Source organism: Colletotrichum fructicola (genome assembly GCF_000319635.2).
Source record: "Colletotrichum fructicola Nara gc5 chromosome Unknown KSG_Nara_v1_contig07, whole genome shotgun sequence".
Taxonomy (NCBI): Eukaryota; Fungi; Ascomycota; class Sordariomycetes; order Glomerellales; family Glomerellaceae; genus Colletotrichum; species Colletotrichum fructicola.
The window spans coordinates 2,279,898-2,297,774 of NW_027094057.1; the positions used below are offsets into that span (position 1 = coordinate 2,279,898).

Below are 17,877 nucleotides of genomic sequence, written 5' to 3' on the forward strand. Positions count from 1 at the left end.
GAGTGTGGCCACGTCTGAGGATACATGAGCAATGTCCTATTGATTTAAGAAATAACGCTGAGGCAGATTTGTTTGTAGTTTGTCTCTTCCTTTATCATTCGTCACTACTAGAAGGAGAGATTTCGGACGGAAAATCTTGCTGCAGACAACCCATTTGACTTGAGGGTATTAATGCAGAGTAAATGAATCAACAACCCTCGGCTGGGTGAATACTCTGGAGTGAGTTGCAGCTTCTCAGGTACATCCTCCCAGACAACAATCATCACCTTTTCAAGTCCACTTATTCTCTCGGCAGCGTGGACAGGCGAAGCTTTTGCCTTCGCAGGTCTATCTCGCCCCTACCCAAAAAGCCTGCCGCTTCACCAACGGGTCTCGAGTGGAAAAAGTCAACAACTACCCGACGGACTCTGCTTACCACGAGACTCCCTTCCTCACGACAGCCTCAACCTCACTCGCTCCTTCCATCTCATACTCTTTTTTTAAACCCTTCAACCGACGTCAGCCAACTTGCTACTATCGCCCCCTATTGCCACCCAACTCGTCTGAATATACCCTCCACCCGACCACAACACCAAAAAGAACATCGCCAAATTCACCACTACGCACCACCGAAGAACGGTCATCATTAGCATACCAAGCAAAAATACGACAAAACGCATCGTGACACCGAAAAATGTGCCAACGAATCTACGTCCACTTCACAACCTGCAACTGCCAACTCTTCCACCGCCGCAACAAATGCGCCCCCGGCCCAACCTCGCAACGCTGCCTCGCCCGGCCCTTCCACCCGTCCCTCGTCCATAAGGTGGAGCGCCAATGCCCCTACCACCACCGCATCACGCGCCTGCGGAAGGGCTGTCCCGAGGCGAGGAGCCTGCCGCAGGGCTTCGTCAACGCGTACCACCTCCCCATCGCCAAGTCCATGGCCGCCGCGGCGAACGAGCGGGGATGCCCGCGGGAGAGAAGCGAGGAAGTCGGCGGTAGCAAGCGCAAGGATACCGGCGGGGACAACGGACCGCGCAAGAGGCGCCAGACGGAGCCGGGGGAGGGGTATGCTGTGGCAGAGGAGATGGACGTCGACGGGAGCTCCGGCTCTGAACCATCTTATGGATTCAGGACATGCAAGCAAGATCTATGCGACGTCTTTGAAGCCATTGCCGACGCCGAAGAATTCGAGTACGACACTCTGGACGAGATCGTGAACAAGGAGCCGGACTCTGAGCTTGACACCACGGACGAAGAGGTAGAATCGCGGAGGCCTCGCTTCAGGTACGAGACCGACTCGGAGCGCGTCGAGTACTCTGCGCACGATCGCATGTCGCTGGCCGGCAGCGATATTCTTACGGGCCGCAGCAAGGACTTTTCTAGGGAGGGCCTCGACGACTTGCTCCAGTGTCTCCAAGTCCGGAGTTCTGGGCCTTCTGAATACGGTGGCACTTCTCAACAACATGGCTTATGCCCTGGCAAAGATGGTCCCATTGACACCATCATGGTTTCTTGCTTCCCAAGCGAGGATCTCATGTCCGACGATGAAGAGGACGAGGAAGGAGACGGCTTCGAGGGAGAATGGTAACATGGCAGGAACGTTGGTTGTATTGGCAGAGCATAGCATCGATTGGCTTCATTTTGAGATAGAAATGCATTAACGAATGAGAGATATTCCAGCAGAATGTTCATGTCTCATTACCCTATGTGCACTCATCTGACTCTCGGTCCGCAAGGTGAGATAAGCATGTTGTACAAAGATTGAAGCGTGAAGATTGATCATCATGATATCCCTTTATATGTCCACCCGAGCCCAAATCCACCAAAATCGCTCAAGATTGCCCGCTCAAATCGATGCCCATGGTCCAAATCAATCCCATGCCTGCTTGGTACTGGGATATTGACGCCCGCCAACGCCAGAAATCGTGGGACTGGCTCCGCGCGGTTCCTTGTACCTCTTTCTATCATCTCTGAACTCACGGTCCCGAGGTTCCCAGGGAGGCTCGCCTCGCTCACGCATGCGATCTATGTCGGCGTGGCTGCTGGTGCGGCGCTGAGCCTCCGGACGCACAGGGTGCAGTCGCTCCCGCCGTCGGCGAGCTTCCCTGTCCTCGTCCCTCTCCCAGTCTACTACCCGCTCTCCTCTGTCGCGCTCTCGATGTTCGTAGTCTCTGTCTCTCTCCCTGTCGCGTCTTCGATCCTTGTCCCTGCCGCGCTCTCTGTCACGGGCTCTTTGCTGCCTTTCCCTTTCTGCTCGCTCTCTCTCCTCCACCTCACGCCGCCGGTGACGCCGGCGCGCCTCTTCCTCAGATTCAGGTTCTTCTGACTCATCCGGAGCGATATCGGGCCAGCTGCGGTTCAGCTTCGACGTGGGAAGATGCTCACGGCTGCGACGGGAGGGTGGATCGCTCCGGCGACCTGAAGTGCTGCGCTGCCGATCCGGTGAACGGCCGTTGGGGAGGATAGATGCCACTTTCTCGCTGATTTTCTCGACGATCGGGATGCTTCGACGGCGAGGGTCGTCTGCCCGTAGCTCCGAGCGATGCAGGCGAGCCCCTGACGGTACTTGAACCGATGGTGGGGGAGGAGGCATGCGCCGGAAGCCTGGAGGTGGGGGTTCGTTGGAATGGTGCGTGTGAGGCCTGCGCTTGGATCGTGGGCTCCCTGGCTCCTCGGAATCGGAAGTCGAGGAGGACGAGTAGTGACGAGGTTGACTATGTCTTCGAGGTTGCATGGGTGGCCTATTTGGGTGGAGATGCTCCGAAGCATACATGGGATCACCCGAGGGAGATGGGTAGTCGGAGAAGCTTCGGCGGCGGCGATCATCCGGTGAATTCTGATTCTGACCTCGGTACCGTTCTTGCTCTGGAGATCGGGCTGCTGGAATGTTCAGCCGGGACGGGGGATAACGTCCGCCATGACCCGGTACATGACTGTAGGCCACTGGCCGTGTCGGCGGGGGAAAGTACTCCGTCTGGGGGGCGCGCGGAGGTGGTGATGCCTTTGGATAGGGGTTTCGAACGTGCACGTAGGCGGCCTTGACCCTCGGCTCGTCCCTTTCCGGCGGCCAGTTTGAAGGTGGTGCGCCGGCGGCGGCGGCGGCGGCGGCGGGCTTCGGAGCGGTCGAGTCTGGATTGGGGGTCGCAGCTTTCCTCAACTTCTCGGCGCATTTCTTATGCCACTCGGAGATCCCGGGGTCTGGCTGGGCGGGAAAGGCGTCGTCGGGCAGATCTTTAGGAAACGGTTCGTTCGTCACAGGATGCTTGAGATTCCAATTCTTGACTGCGTTTTGGATAAAGGGCACATGCTCTTCCGGGTCAAGTAAGATTTCGATTATTTCCCATCGCACAAAGCCGCGTTTTGTCAAAGCCGGTACGGAAGGGGCATCGAAATCGTTTTCGGAGGGTTGCAGGGAGTGTTGGCACCCAGTGACCTGCCAGATGTAAGATATGGCGGGGTAGGGCATTTCGATGAAAAGGGCTGCGATGACGGCACGTCAGCATGGCAAGGTTGCACATGGTGATCCAAGGATATGCTTACCGTCATAGTTGCCGCCAACCGCCTTGTAGAAGGCGGCAAGTTTTTGAGGAGTCAAGGCCTGAACATTTTTGTCGCCGATTTCTGCGATCTTTTGTTGGCGGGGTATGTCAGTTGTCGTCTGGAATTGCGAAGCGGGGTGGATAGGCAAGGGCGGGCGGAAATGGGGAACATGATCAGACGTACAATGTGGTTCGCGATGGCGCGGAGAAGGGCGTCTAGAATCGGGGTTGGCGCCTTGTCCTGGTTGATCAAATAACCATAAAAGTTTGGAGGCTTTGAATCTGCAGGTTGTGGCTGTGGTTGGGGTGGAGGTTGAGGTTGAGCCTTTGGAGACTCTTTCGAGTCTGGCTCTGGGGTCGCCGTCGCCATCCGGGGCCGAACTCTACATCAACAGTGTGCCTTTGCGGGCAGGAAGGTCCCGGGGAAAAAACTGTGGAGATCGGATGGGCTGGGTTGGGTAGATATAACGGCCGTGGCTTGTGCTGGTCGATCTTGAGTCGGTAATAAGAGCGTTTGACGCGGCGGGCGACTCCAAGCGAGCAGCGTGGCGTTGTAGTATGCGTCTTGTCAAAGCAAGCTGCTGGATATATGGAGGGGAGGGGAGACTAGTGTCGACTGCGAAGGGAGTCGGAGGGTATCAACATGTACTAATAACCGAGAGCTAGACGGACTGTGCCTGGGATGCGGGCCGCCATAACATCGTCATACGAGACGGAGATGTAATGTAGGCAAGGTGTGGTATGGTATGGCAGGCAGAAGCAGGCTGAGGCCAAGCAGCTGCAACGGTGAGTCAAGTAGGCTCTGTTGTGGTAGGCGCACGCAGCCGGCAATATGCGCATGCGCGAAGAGAGACGAAAGACGTTGGCGCGCGTGGGAGTGCGTATGTGTGCGTGTGTGTGGATGCGATGGATGGATGATTCCAGTCCGGAGGGTGTGAGAGCGAAGCGACGGCGGACGACTCGAGGGAGGAGGGCTGTTTTGGTTGATTTGAGCTGGGCGGCGCGCGGGTGAGAGCTGATGATGTAACTAAAGTACTCGGACTGCAACTCCAGGTGGACAGGGTACCTGCACCTGCAGCTTTAACTTGGGTTTACCGCAGTAGTGGTGAGGGTGAAGACGGGACGGTTGAGCACGCGTGGATGGAGGTTGGAGGGGTCAAGTCGCAAGCTACCTACTTAGCACCTTGGGTATGGACCTGCACTCGAAGGAACCCTCGGTCAGAGAAGCACATCGTCAGGCAGAGACGGGAGACCAAGAACAGACACAGACAGCGGAGGGGCTGGACATGGGTACCGCAGTACAAGGGACATGGGACATGGGTAGGGCAGCAGCAGGCAATCAGGCTGGACAGGGCAGTGGCAGGTAAGAATAGCGATCAAACAGGGAAAACGTTTGGCTGTTGGGCTGACACGTGCACCCTGGCATGGCACAGCTTCCCTTCCCTTCTCTTCCCTGGTCGTGGACCTCGAGAGAGAGAAAAAAATAAATGGGGGTCATCAGATATCCGGCCGCTGAGATGCGATGCGATGCGATGCGATGCGCTGCGCTCTGCCTTCCACTTGGGGCACGGTACCTTTCACTTTTGGGTGTACCTACCTTACTGCTTATTGTCGACCCTCACTCAATGTCTTTAGGCTTCCTCCGCTTTCCCACCTCCAGCTTCCATTCGTCTGACTTCCACCGGTTCATGTGCATTCTCGAATCACACTGCCGTTCGGCCCCCATCTCACACGCTGCAAACGACTCGGGCTCCCCGGCGCCTTCATTCATGTTGGGTTGGAACGGTGGGCATCCACACGGAATTGGTGTTGACGAGTTTCTCATTCAACATGACTTCGACACGAGCGAGATAGGGCAAGGCAAATTCAAGGCAGCTAATGGGCCATGGCCCATACTAAGGTATCTCGCCAAGTGCAACTTTGGCGGACCAGCGATGCCCGTCGAAGACGATAGCCTGGAAGTCTGCCCAGGTGAGCCCTCTTCGCTGGAGTCCGTCTGGAGACGGCCTGCCGCGATGTGCCTTGTTGCGGGGGCTGGCACCCGCTCAGCCGCCGCCGGACTCACAAACCGCCAAAGATGTGCCTCCCACGGCCCACGGCCGCCAACACCACACGCCGCCAGCCACATCCCCAGAGCTGGGCGACCGGTAAACTCTGCCCATCCCGTTGCCAACTATGAACTCAGTCCCCGCCATCCCATCCGCCCTTCACCACGCGGCCGAAAGAACCGGTCCAGCCACTACGGATACCTACCATGAAGGGTGTCTCAACACACTCAACCCAAGACAGCGTCACCATGTCTTTGCACCACCAACCGCTTCAGCACAGATCGCACTGCACTGCATTGCACCTGGCAACCGGATGCTGCTCCGCGGTACGGCGCCTTGACTGTCGTGACATTAAACTTGCCAGTACCACCCCGCGATCCCGTCTCGTCTCAATCGTTGCGTTGCGCCATGCGTGTATGATGTAGTCGCAGCCAAGGTTTTGGGACTCCCGAATCTAGCGGTGAGCAGGTGAGCAGGAACCCGTCACAACCAGACTTACGAACGAGGCTTGCAAGGTCCCGGTGCTGTGCATTGCGCCTGTTGCTATCTATGTATGTACTGACCCTACCAAGATTCAACTCTATGGTACTTTGAAACCGCACCTTTTCCAGAACTATCTATATCTTACATGAATCTGCTCCGTCCCAAAGTCTCCAACCCCTGTCGATACACGACGATCGATATTCTGCGAAAATCCCATGCTCTCAACCCTTCCTCAAGGGAAGGCCGTATACCAGAGCCCAACGGCGGCACCGGCAATTGAGAAGAAGCTCCTGACAATGTTGAGCGTCTGCCACCTCACGAGCAGCTCTCTGGTCTCGGACCATCCCAGCGCCACCACGCCCTGCGCACCCGCCAGGAGTCTCTCGTTGGTCGGCCCCATGAAGGCGAACGTGTACGGCACGATTCCAAGACCGAGTGCCCCGGCAACGACGAATGGCTTCCACGCGAGGCCGTGCCGGTAGCGGTCGTAGGCCGAATACGCCAGCGACAGAAAGGTGAGGCCCGCGACTTTTGGGCCTATGGACATGCCGCGGTAGAATAGGTTTTGCCACAGCTTCAGTGCATCGATCGGCTCTGCGCTGGCCTCGAGAGCCGCCGCGACGCTGAAAATGGACAACGACTGCCCCGCGCCTGTGCTAAGAGTTTAGCGACTGCGAATGACACGACGAAACCCCCCGGAGGCGTGAGAAGAGCTTACCTGCCCACCAAGCGCATCCGAGGATGCCTGTCGCAGTGACGATGTTGTTAGTCAAGCCTAGTTGCGACATGTTGATCTAGAGGGCTGTGTGTAGCTACACGTGTGTGTGCGTGTACCCGTGTGTGTCACTGATTGCCGAGTGTCTGAGTCGAGTTGGTCTCACTGCGCTTGTCGTGATGCTGCTACACAATCGACGATATGGTCTTGGCGTACAGAAACCTTTCTTCGATAATTTGCTTCAAAATCTATCTAGGTTTCGGGACGATACCCGTATTCGTTATATACCAAGCCGTTGTGTGGACACAACGGCGCCTACAGCCGCCGACTCTCGATCGGGAGAATCACGGACGAGCAAAAATGTCCGAGGTCACAGTGGTGGTGTCCTCCCGTCCCGCTGCCGCCCGACAGCCCGGACGACCCCTGCTTGCCAATGGGGTTCTCGAGGCCTGACCACACGGTGATCTGACTTCCACCATCTCCCGGGATTCCTCGCAGTCGGTTACCGGCCGGTCGTCTGAATCCCGGGGTCGATTGTGCCGATGACGAAAGACACAGGTGCGCGTTAATTCGGACAACTCATTGTCCAAAGGTTGAGATTGCGTCCCAAGTTGAGACGGCGGTCCATCCCCGCCTGCCTCATTCAACGTCATATAATTAGCATAGAAGCATCGCCTCGCCCCGGCTATGGTCTTGGCTATTGCCTGGGCCGCCTGATGCCGTATCCAACGAGGACGACCTCCGTCTGCTTCTCTTCGTCCACCTCCTTCCACACCTTAAACTTTTCAAACCCCAACTTCGTGAGAATCTTCTGGCTGGCAGGGTTTTCCGTCGCCGTCACAGCCGTGAGTATCTCCTCAACGCCCCCCTCCACCTCGCCCGCCCGCCCCGAGACGGCCTTCTCGCCTTCCACGGAGGCCCTCTCGACCGCCATCTCGCACTCGGAGCGGGGCAGAGACCACCAGGCGCCGAGGAAGGCCTGCACGAACTCGGTCGCGTACCCGCTGCCCCAGTAGTCCTTCTGCAGCATGTACCCGATCTCGGGCCAGCCCAGCTCGCCGCCGCTGGGCTTCTTGCAGCCGCCGATGCCGATCCACCGGCCCGTCGCGCGCAGGCAGATGGAGACGTCGTAGTTGTCGGCGTCGTGGGGCGGCAGGTTCTGCGCCAGCCGCGCCCGCGTCTCGTCCAGGTCCGCGTCCACGCGCCCGACCGCCGAGAACCTCATCACCTCGGGCTGCGTCCGCAGCGTGTGCAGGGCCTGCAGGTCGTCCGCGGAGACGGGCCTCAGGATGAGCCGCTCGGTGACGACGGGCTGTCGTAAGGCGTGTGGCGGCAGGGGCCGCGTTGGCAGGGTCGTCTTGACCGTTTTGAAGTCTAGCGGTTCTGGGCTGATATCCATCATGACTGGCGTTTTATATATATATATATGTATACAGTCTTGGCGTCGATGTGATTTCTCTGATGCCTTGGTAGCGCGTCTATTTCCAAGCGATGTGACCTGACTTCAAAAGCATGCGAATCCAGGCTTGGCTGAACTCTCTTCGAACCTCCCTTTTTTTGTATTTAAAGTACAGATCGTATTGTAAAATCGAGATTGACTCATACCGTCGGCCAGTTTCCTTTTACAGGAGAAGCAAAGCGACGAGGGCTTCGGCTTTATCGCGCTTTACACTAGCGCATACGGGGGTGTCAAGCTCCGCAGTATGACTAGGACCGCTGGTGCTGACGACCATCTCTCCCCCTCCTGTCACTGACTGATTGACCTTCCCTCTTTCCCCGTCCCGGAGGCTCAGCTCTCTGCTCACCAACAACCCGGCCGGCATCCTTCCTGGGACACACACTCACACAAACCAACTGCATCCCCGGGGACCAGCAACGCGATAAAATACGGCCCTTGGCAAGACATCCTTGGGCAGGGTTTGGACCCCCCCGGCCCCCGAGTAAAGAACCTTTAAGCTTTCCCCGACCGGCCCCAAAGTGGGGATCACGGCCGTGCCTTTTTAGTGTAAGGAATTTTGTGAATGCAGATCGAACCCCCATTCTTTCAGGCACAGCAGCCCGTCGTTTCCACGCCCTCCCTCCCCCCTTCTCAGCACCGCCAAGCGAAAAGTAAGACAACGACGACAAGACTTTTGTCTTCTCCTTCTTCGTCAGCAAACCCAGGACTGATATATGTCCACAGCAGTTGTTCAACCTCTTCTCGACAGCTCGGCGTGTATCGTATCCAGTCTCGCCATTCTCAATGCCTTGGGCCGACATCAGCTGGGCTCACCTGCACCCATCTCACTCACTCACCACGACCTGAACTTGACCTATCCTGACTAGCGAGCGACACATCACATACGTCAGCACTCGACTTCCCATGTGAGATCACACACACATCTCGCTCGCATTATCACAACAATTCACAACAAATTACACACAATACAACACACACTCCCACGAACAATGACACCGCCGGCATCAGGCGCGGCCTCGCGCCAGCACCAGCAGGAACCGAGCGGCAAACAACCCCTAAGCTGCGCAAACTGCCGCCACCGCAAGATCAAGTGCGACAAGGTCCAGCCCCGGTGCACGCAGTGCGAGCGCTCCGACCTGGACTGCGTCTTCCCCTCGCGCAAGCGCAACAGGAAGCCGCGCCAGGGCCGCCAGAGCGAGCTGCTCAACCGCATCACCCGCCTCGAGAGCATCGTCTCAAAGGTCGACTCGGGCAACCTCGACGCCGCCGCCAAGGATGCCGCCGTGGCGGCGGTCGCGGCCGCGGCGCAGGTGCAAGCCGGCCGCGGGCGGAGCAGCAGTTCAGCGGGAGCCGGGGCCGGAGGCGGTGAGTCGGATGAGCCGTCGCCTGCCGCCCCGGGGTGGGACCATCCCGCGCCGCCGGCGAACCTGATGAGCGCCGAGTTCTGGGACAACCTGTGCCAGGAGGTCGAGGGCATGAGGCAGGCGCTGGATCAGCCCTCCGACGGGGACGAGTCGTCTGAGGACGAGGCGCCGATGACGACTCCGGAGAGCTCTGCGAACAAGGGTCTGACGCCGCCGGCGTTGTCGGGGTTGATTCTGAGCAGCACCGTGGCGTCCCCCGGCGGAGAGGAGATGAAGCGCCCGCCGCGCGAGCAGATATTGTACATGTGCAGGATCTTCTTTGAGAACGTGGACCCGGCGTTCAAAGTGCTGCACCGGCCGACGACGTGTGCCGAGATGGAGGCGTTTGCTAACGCACCAAACAAACGGATCGACGACGCCACGGAGGCGTTGTTCTTTTCCATGTACTTTGGGGCCATTACGAGTTTGTCAAATCAGGCATGCGTGAAGAACCTGGGCGAGGAGAGGAGCGTCCTTGCCCAACGGTACAGGGAGGGCGTGGAGAGGGCGCTAATCAAGGCGGACTATCTCAACAGCACCGAGATCAAGACCCTCCAAGCCCTCACAAATTACGTCGTAAGTTTCAACTCACCTTTCTTGACACAATTCGGGGTTACTAACGCGCAAGCAGTGCTTCCTCCGCACCCATAACGCAAGCAGGGCATCATGGGCCCTGATCCCCCTCGTAGTCCGCCTCGCGCAAGCCCTCCACCTCCACCGTGACGGCGTCTCCCCTCCCATCCCGCCGTTCGAGGCCGAGATGCGCCGCCGGCTGTGGTGGATGATTGTCGTGCTCGACATCCGCGCCGCCGAGGACCGCGGCACGGACGCCGCCATCCCGCGGCAGTCGTACAACACGCGGCTCCCGTACAACCTCAACGACGACGACTTCGGGCCGTCCACGACGACGCCGCTCGAGGACCGGACGGGTCCGACGGAGATGACGTTCTGCCTCTGCACGTCCATGAGCTCAGGCATCTTCGGCAACCTCCGGCCGCGGCACCCGCAGCTCGCGCTCGACAACGACGGGACGCCCGAGCCGACGACCTCGGAGGACGAGATCATGGCGCATGCGCAGCGGTTGGAGGCGCTCTTCGGGACGGCGCCGCAGAAGTCGTCGTCTGCGGAAGACGGGAGCGGCGGCGAGAAGGACGCGACGCACCTGCCGGCGAACCACGCGGCGGTGACGGTGCGCATCATCATCCTCAAGATGTGGCTGTCGGCGCAGTACCCGTTTACGCCGCGGGCGGCGGTGGCGGCGGCGAAACCGCGCGTGGCGCGGGAGACGATGCTGCGGACGGCGGTGAACACGATCGAGCTGGTCGAGTTCAGCACGAGCACGTACCGCGAGCGGTTCGGGTGGTGGATTGATAGTTATGTGCAGTGGCACCCGCTGGCGGTCGCGCTGGCGGAGCTGTGCGTGCAGACACGGGGGGAGCTGGTGGAGCGGGCGTGGAAGGTGGTTGATAGGAACTTCTCGGAGATGGGGGCTCGGATCGCGGACACGAGGCGGGGGACGCTGTGGAAGCCGCTGAAGAAGTTGTTGAGGAAGGCGCGGGCGGCGAGGGCGGAGGCTCTGATGGGTGATTTGAAGATTGGTGGGAGTGGTGGAGGTGGTGCGCGGGCTGCTTCGACGACGAGGACGACTACTCCGGCTGCTGCGCACACGGGGGCTAAGCAAGATGAAGAGGAGGACGAAGACGACGACGGCGACGGCGATGTTGATGTCGATGACGAAGAAGAAGATGGGGATGGCGATGTCGACGTTGACGTTGGGGTTGGGGCTGAACCACGTCAACAAATGCCGCCGCCACCGATGCCACCGCCAGGCGCAGTGCCTCCGGTCCTGGCACCCATTGGCGTTGGTGTTGGTCTTGGAGCCGGCATTCCTCTTGCGCCGATGATAGTCGACCCATCGCCCAACCCAGCCGTGCCGACACCGCCGCCGCCGGGAGACATGGCCATGTTCGGCAACACGCCGCTCTGGGGCCATCCGCAGGATCTGATCAACCATTTCGGACTGCAGATGGACGCTGGAGACTTTTCGTGGGATTGGAGTACATGGAGCGAGTTCGTGGACGAGGCGAATACGGAAAGGTCGCCTGGGGATTGATGGATTGCGGAGGGAATGTACGAAATGATGTGTTACGCCTATCAGTCTTTAGAAAAGGGAGCAAGATCCCAGGTTCAACTTTCAGTATGTTTGGGTGCGGGTTGTGATTCGACGTGGGATGCCGAGATGACCTGAACGTGACGGAAGACATCGGTTGGAAATGTTCGCTTTTGACCACCGTTGTCTACGCTGACCGGTTGACGACGATATTGCCAAGTGTCAGCTTTTCGCTGAGGTGCTATAGTACGGCTGGCCAAGCAACTACGTCACAAACAACCTCGACTGATACTGATGACGAACCCTTCACCGGGACGTTACAGTGTCACCGTAGACGGCCTTACATCATGCATTCCATGGTCTTGGCTCTCAAATACGCACTCTTCCACGGTCATTATTGTCCCTACAAGACCTGTCAGAACCTAATCAGCAGGGCGTCGCAGGGTCAGGAACATCTCTCTCGTGACTACCCTCAAGTAGCCAGAAAGAACGCTTAGTCCCGCGAGAAATAGGTCGATGTCTACGTTTCCGACAGGGCAAAGGATACGCTGGAGGAGTGCAATGACACCCGAAGCCATGATAAGTCCCGTTTTCATCCGTGGAATCAATGCGGGCTGCCGCGATGATGCAAACGCTGATAATTACTGGAGTCACACTTGCTTGATACTGAAGGTCTTGGCTCACGAACTTGAATTGACACGGCTCGGCCGAGCAGGCATCTTGCCCGTGCTTCCTAGGAAACACGAAGCCGACCTGCTGACCGAGCCAGACTACCAGAGGCATCATCTCATAATCAAAAAGGTCATGATTCACAAGCTTCGTACTCAGGTATCGTCATTCGCCGGGTCTATCAGGACTTTTTTGGTCATTTCCCACTTGTTTTGGCCATGCTCGAAAATTGATTCTTGTGATTCTTCATTCCATTTTGTGTGGCCCCCTGCCTTCAGTAAAGCAAATGTGATAGTTCCATGAGACCTAGTGAACACCTGCCAGTAGTAGTAGTAGCCCGCCCCTCCATTTGTCGAAAACCAGAGAAACAACGCCCCGCACAGTGAATTTATGCGAAAGTGGTAGGGCGCTTCGCGGAGAAGATCTTCTGGTTGGGGATCTTGGGGACGCGGTGGGGAAGGGGGAAGGTAAGGCCCTTGGTGAGGAGCTGCTTGATGTAGGGGCGCTTGACATCGTCGGCCTTCTCGAGCTCGACGACCTTGAGGATCTGTTTGGGGCTGCGTTAGTGGGACCGGTCGAATCGCAGAAAGTGAGGGCACGTGACGTACGTGGATGGACCTGAAGCGGGCACGGTGGCGGGCGGCCATGTCGGAGTAGAGAGCCTCGACGGCGTCGGTGCGGGACATCTCACGGTACTCCTTGTACATGTTGTGGGTGCCGGAGCGGGAGTCGTAGCGGATCCAGATACCGAAGTTCTTGACCTTGAGGGGGTGCTTCTCCTGGATCTGTGCGGAGGGGGGAATGCGTTAGTTCGCTGTCGTCTGGGCTGTTGATCCTGATTCTCGAGACGACGTACCTCCTTGACGCTGACGATCTCACCGGTGGCCTTCTTGACCTTCTTCAGGCCGCGCAAGAAGTACCAGTAACGGGACTTCGCAACCGTGGTGTTGGGGGCGAAGATGGTCATGCGGTACAGGGCGGGAGTCGGGTTGGACTCGGTGGGCAAGTGGCGCCCGATGACCTCGTATTCCGTGAGACGACCTGAAGCGGAAATCTGTTAGCTGCGTGCCGTCCCGGTTCAAAAAAAGTTCCTCTGCGCCAAGACCAAGATTCGTTTGCGTTTGCGTTGACCGATGCATGGTGTAGTTGCTCAAGGAGTTGTGTGGAAAAATTGTCGACTGCGACCGCTGCACAGAAATTGCATTTCGAAGACCGTCGGAGCGTAGGTTGTTGATTTGAAACCAGTGTTCGTCGAATTGGAAAAGGCCCGTCACGTCGTGGCAAAGTTGTGCCCGAGGTGACGGGTGCCGCCAACCTATTCCAAGGCAAGGCGGCGACTCATCGAAAGACAGTGCACTCCTCCGTCGCCTCGGTGCCATCGTCGCAGAAGTTGAGGTCCATCACGAGCGTCGAAAAGTTTGTCGTCGGTTCGCAAATTTCGTTCAGGTCGCGCATTCGCGTCCAGGTCTCGCGCGGGGAGGGGAGGATTTAGAAATTATTGTGCTTACCCATCTGCTCGACTGTTAGACAAATATTCCTTCCGTACCTTGTGGCGATTGGGGACTTACTTTGAATTGCTGGCCGATGGTCGAATATCCGATATCGTGGTGGTTGCTGCAGGGTCAGTTCCGATTCAAAGGGAAAGGAAAAAAAGAGAATTTGTGCCTTGAGAAATGTTGTGTGCCAACTCGACCTAAGCGCGGCCAAGCCTTGTGGGGTAAGGGCTGTGGCTGGTGCGACCCGTCTGTCTCCACTTGCGCTTGCCTCCGCTCTGCTGGGTGTGGCTGCGCCCGAGAAATTTGACGACCGTTGATGCCTGGATCTGGGGGCATGAACTTTCCCGGCCTGACGACAGACGCTGTTCAGGGTCCCGCTGATGGTGTCGCCTCTTGGCCAATCACAGCGCGGCTTGAACTCGCCCACAGAGAACGGGCATATCGCAGAGGAGACGACGCACCCTGGACGGATCACAGAGGGCCACTCACTGCTAAAGACTGAGTACACTCCCGCCTGGGCCCAGTACCTCGCTAGGGACCTTAGTTGATCGGCTCAGACAGCATTGATTCGTCGTCTGCCCTCCCAACGTCCATCTCAACACCCCGGTCTCACCTCTCTGAGAACTCAGCGTCAGAGTGGCTGCAACTACATCCAACACAATGGAGGGCCATTTCGAAGAATTTCGCAACGCCTACAAGGCCAGGTCGGGATACTCACTCGCACAAACACTCCAGCCTTTCAGTCCGGTCAACAAGCCAGACAAGCTACGCTCCATCTGGCTGAGCACAAACAGCCAAGATGTCAAGAACGACGTCAAGTACATGCTGCTCGGGCGATCATCTGGATCTCGGAAATTCAAGCTTGACTACGAGGAGACAAACGGCTGGGTGGAAGTGTATTCGGCATACTGGAAGGCTATTGGCGAGATTCTCAAGGTAGAGGGCGACTCCAGCGCTGGAAGTAGGGTGAGCTCCCATGATACATGTCTTTGCTGCATGGGGAAATGACTAACACCGACCTCAGTCATCATCGTGGACCAAGGTCTATGAGGCATGGAAGGAGCTTACCACCGCACTCATCCGTGGCTACACCAACTATGGATTCGAGGCGTGGACGATACCGTGTCTCTACACCGCCGGCAAGCACTTGCGACTTTTTGCCATTAGCTCAGACGAGGAACGTAACAACACCGATGCGAACGCCAACGCGATGGAGCTTGGCGACGACTTTGACCCTGATTTGGAGAAGCAGAAACAGCTGCGTGATTGTGAACAGCAACTGAAGCGCATTTTCACGTTGTGCCTAAGTGATAGGTTGGTTGTATGAACTCCTAAGAGATGTGTCGACTGACGGTCTTCAGAGCGCCCCTCGAAGACTCAAGGAAATGGGCCATCTACTACATCATCAACCTCCTCTTCAAGACTTATTTCAAGCTCAACTCTGCCAGTCTTAGCAGGACTATTCTGAAAGCTTTGTCAACAAATCGCGGAGACATGCCTCCTCTGGAGGCTTTCCCCAAGTCCCAACGGGTGACGTTCAAGTTCTATGAAGGTGTTTTGTTCTTCTTGGAGGAGAACTACGTCGAAGTAAGGAAGCTATGATGCAGTCCTTAAATCACTGCTGACAACATCCAGGCTGAGAAGCACCTGACCGAGGCCTGGTCCCTGTGTCATAAAGACGCTAAGAGCAACCAAGAGCAAGTCATCACAAACCGTCCTGGCCCAGCACAACCGCTAACTTCAAGCAGGAGGATTCTCACCTATCTCATCCCATGCCACCTCCTCACAACGCACACACTCCCAAACGGCAGACTTCTCGAGCCCTTCCCCCGCCTGCAGAAGCTCTTCCTGCCGCTCTCTAACTGCATTCGCAAAGGCGACCTCCGCAACTTCGATCTAGCCCTGCAAGAAGGAGAAGAGGAATTCGTCCGCCGCCGCATCTACCTGACCCTCGAGCGCGGCCGCGATATTGCCCTACGCAACCTACTTCGCAAAGTCTTCATCGCCGGTGGCTTCGAGAAGGCCAAGGAGCCCGGCGCCGCTCAGCTTCGCCGCACCAGAGTCCCTGTCGCTGAGTTCGCGGCCGCCATCAGCCTCGGCAGTCAAGAGACTGTGGACCCAGACGAGGTCGAGTGCCTGCTGGCTAACATGATTTACAAGGTATGTTGCGTCATCATTCTTTCGTATCCTGCACCGCGTGCATCTAGTGATGGCAGCCTGCCTGTACACGTCGCTTTTCGGTGAGCCAGTCGGGCCAAAAGAGTTCTGCAATTTTCTCACGCGTCCATCCCGCGCCGTTTTATACTCACCGTCACCCGTCGTCTGCCTGCTAGGCAGCATCATCACGTTGGTGACGGTGAGTGCCCAAGGCAGCAAACCTTCACAATGTCCTAACTCACACCCAATTTCTATTGGCCATCGGCATGCCGCCTCATTTCCAGGTCCACTAACACCGAATGCAGAATCTTATGAAAGGCTACATTGCGCGAGAGCGCGGTATCGTCGTCCTGTCCAAGAACGGTGCTTTCCCCGGCACAGGGGTATAGTCTGCATATGAGTGGTGGGTGTGTGTGGGTGATGTCGGTGGTGTAGTGGGATGGACAGAGACTACAGACGAGGTGCATCGGGCTCTACCGGCCGAAGGAAAGGGAGACACATACATGACCGTAGGCCTTATCTCTCTTAAAGCAGCGATGCTGTTTCTCCCCACCCTTTTGTGGTGTTTGTACCTCTTCCAATCCAGAAAGGCCGCCTCGGCGTGGTGGAAACAGCCTCAGCGGCACAGTCATGCATATAGGTCATGCATGTTAGATCCCTCGTGGTGGAGGGGGGCAGACCTGTGAATACTCATCAAAAGTCTATCTGGACCCCGTTTTCTCGGTCAGAAACATTGACGCATATCCTGCGGTTCGCCCGACTGTGACTCTGTTCTCTCTCGTGTTTGCATGGTGAGTCGTGATCGTGACACTCGCTTCCATCATATGGGCACTTTTTCCACCGGGCTCCAAGTCCCCTCTTCCCCGGAGCGATATTGCCCCTCCCAAAATTCTACCAGTCACTCAGACACAAACCCCGCCCGCCGTGAACTTTTCAGCCCGTGAACATGGTTCCCAATCACGCACGTTATACTTCAAACCGTCCAGCTAGCCCGAACCAAACCTCCCGACACAAGGGCAACCCAATAGCTCGTTTCTTATCCGACCCAAAGCCCAACGGAATCGTTTCCCCGAGTACTTGTCACAACAGAAATTTCAACCACTCGGCGTAATGCCCATCCTCTCCGCCGTGACTAACGTCTCACCAAATGTCCAACCGAGCCAAGGATGTTTAAAGTGCTTGCATCCGTTAGCGGCCGGTCACCCAAAGTGGGGCCGGTTCCCTTCCGTGACACTGACTATCACATCCCCCTCAAAAAGCGTGGTGTGTATGGTGGTAGTATCAGACATATGACTCACACACGAGTTCAGGTGGATTTCACAAAATACGCCGACTGTGGCAGCCTTCTAGCAGAAACGCGGCGGACGCTAGGAAAGTGGTGCGGCAGGCCAGGAACCGGGAGTGGGTGTGTCTGGTTCCCCGAAGACTGACCAGGGCGAGATAGTCAGGGGGGTATATGTGGGTGTGGGTGGGTTGGCGTTGGTTTGTCGTCGTTTAGAGAAGGGAGGGCCGTTGCCTTGGACATTCACGGTCGTTCACGGGAGGGGTATGGGGACCGGAACCGAGGTTTTGGGTCGACCTGCTTCGAAGTTTGCAATTGCCGAGAAAAGGGGGCTGAAACCAAGACCACGGCGTATATTGAGATTCTTCTGACTTGGATGGCTTTTGGGAATAGCTTCCAATTCAAAATTAAATCGTGAATACGCAGGGCACTTCAATATAGCAAATACAGTCACATCAACTCCTGTTTGATTACGACGTAAAGCGAGTGTGAAGAATGATAATTTTACAAGTAATCCGTTCTCGCAGAAAA

At 57.1% G+C, this 17,877-nt stretch overlaps 8 protein-coding genes across 8 annotated transcripts; 4 read left to right on the forward strand and 4 right to left on the reverse strand.

The window, feature by feature from the left end:
- Positions 1–673: 673 nt before the first annotated feature.
- Positions 674–1,573, forward strand: CGGC5_v012347 (uncharacterized protein; the record flags this gene model as incomplete). The annotated part of the gene is made up of 1 exon (XM_032029769.1): positions 674–1,573. The coding sequence occupies one exon, from the start codon at positions 674–676 to the stop codon at positions 1,571–1,573; it is 900 nt and encodes a 299-aa protein (XP_031890583.1).
- Positions 1,574–1,855: 282 nt separating this feature from the next.
- CGGC5_v012348 (uncharacterized protein) lies at positions 1,856–3,894 on the reverse strand (the record flags this gene model as incomplete). The annotated part of the gene is made up of 3 exons (XM_032029767.1): positions 1,856–3,465; positions 3,526–3,613; positions 3,709–3,894. 3 exons carry the CDS (start codon positions 3,892–3,894, stop codon positions 1,856–1,858), a joined length of 1,884 nt encoding a protein of 627 aa, XP_031890392.1.
- A 2,393-nt stretch (positions 3,895–6,287) lies between these two features.
- On the reverse strand, positions 6,288–6,843 carry hypC-0 (Monooxygenase hypC; the record flags this gene model as incomplete). The annotated part of the gene is made up of 2 exons (XM_032029766.1): positions 6,288–6,706; positions 6,774–6,843. The coding sequence occupies 2 exons, from the start codon at positions 6,841–6,843 to the stop codon at positions 6,288–6,290; spliced, it is 489 nt and encodes a 162-aa protein (XP_031890393.1).
- Positions 6,844–7,467: 624 nt separating this feature from the next.
- On the reverse strand, positions 7,468–8,172 carry CGGC5_v012350 (putative N-acetyltransferase p20; the record flags this gene model as incomplete). The annotated part of the gene is made up of 1 exon (XM_032029765.1): positions 7,468–8,172. One exon carries the CDS (start codon positions 8,170–8,172, stop codon positions 7,468–7,470), a length of 705 nt encoding a protein of 234 aa, XP_031890384.1.
- Positions 8,173–8,791: 619 nt separating this feature from the next.
- Positions 8,792–9,095, forward strand: CGGC5_v012351 (uncharacterized protein; the record flags this gene model as incomplete). The annotated part of the gene is made up of 2 exons (XM_032029764.1): positions 8,792–8,879; positions 8,953–9,095. The coding sequence occupies 2 exons, from the start codon at positions 8,792–8,794 to the stop codon at positions 9,093–9,095; spliced, it is 231 nt and encodes a 76-aa protein (XP_031890385.1).
- Positions 9,096–9,218: 123 nt separating this feature from the next.
- Positions 9,219–11,745, forward strand: bik5-1 (Bikaverin cluster transcription factor bik5; the record flags this gene model as incomplete). The annotated part of the gene is made up of 2 exons (XM_032029763.1): positions 9,219–10,208; positions 10,264–11,745. The coding sequence occupies 2 exons, from the start codon at positions 9,219–9,221 to the stop codon at positions 11,743–11,745; spliced, it is 2,472 nt and encodes an 823-aa protein (XP_031890386.1).
- Positions 11,746–12,799: 1,054 nt separating this feature from the next.
- On the reverse strand, positions 12,800–13,923 carry RPL20B (60S ribosomal protein L20-B; the record flags this gene model as incomplete). The annotated part of the gene is made up of 4 exons (XM_066152678.1): positions 12,800–12,958; positions 13,020–13,196; positions 13,268–13,452; positions 13,920–13,923. The coding sequence occupies 4 exons, from the start codon at positions 13,921–13,923 to the stop codon at positions 12,800–12,802; spliced, it is 525 nt and encodes a 174-aa protein (XP_066008034.1).
- A 644-nt stretch (positions 13,924–14,567) lies between these two features.
- Positions 14,568–16,453, forward strand: CGGC5_v012354 (Protein CSN12-like protein; the record flags this gene model as incomplete). Its single annotated transcript, XM_066152679.1, has 5 exons — positions 14,568–14,873; positions 14,932–15,221; positions 15,269–15,494; positions 15,543–16,067; positions 16,370–16,453. 5 exons carry the CDS (start codon positions 14,568–14,570, stop codon positions 16,451–16,453), a joined length of 1,431 nt encoding a protein of 476 aa, XP_066008033.1.
- Between the last annotated feature and the right edge of the window lie 1,424 nt (positions 16,454–17,877).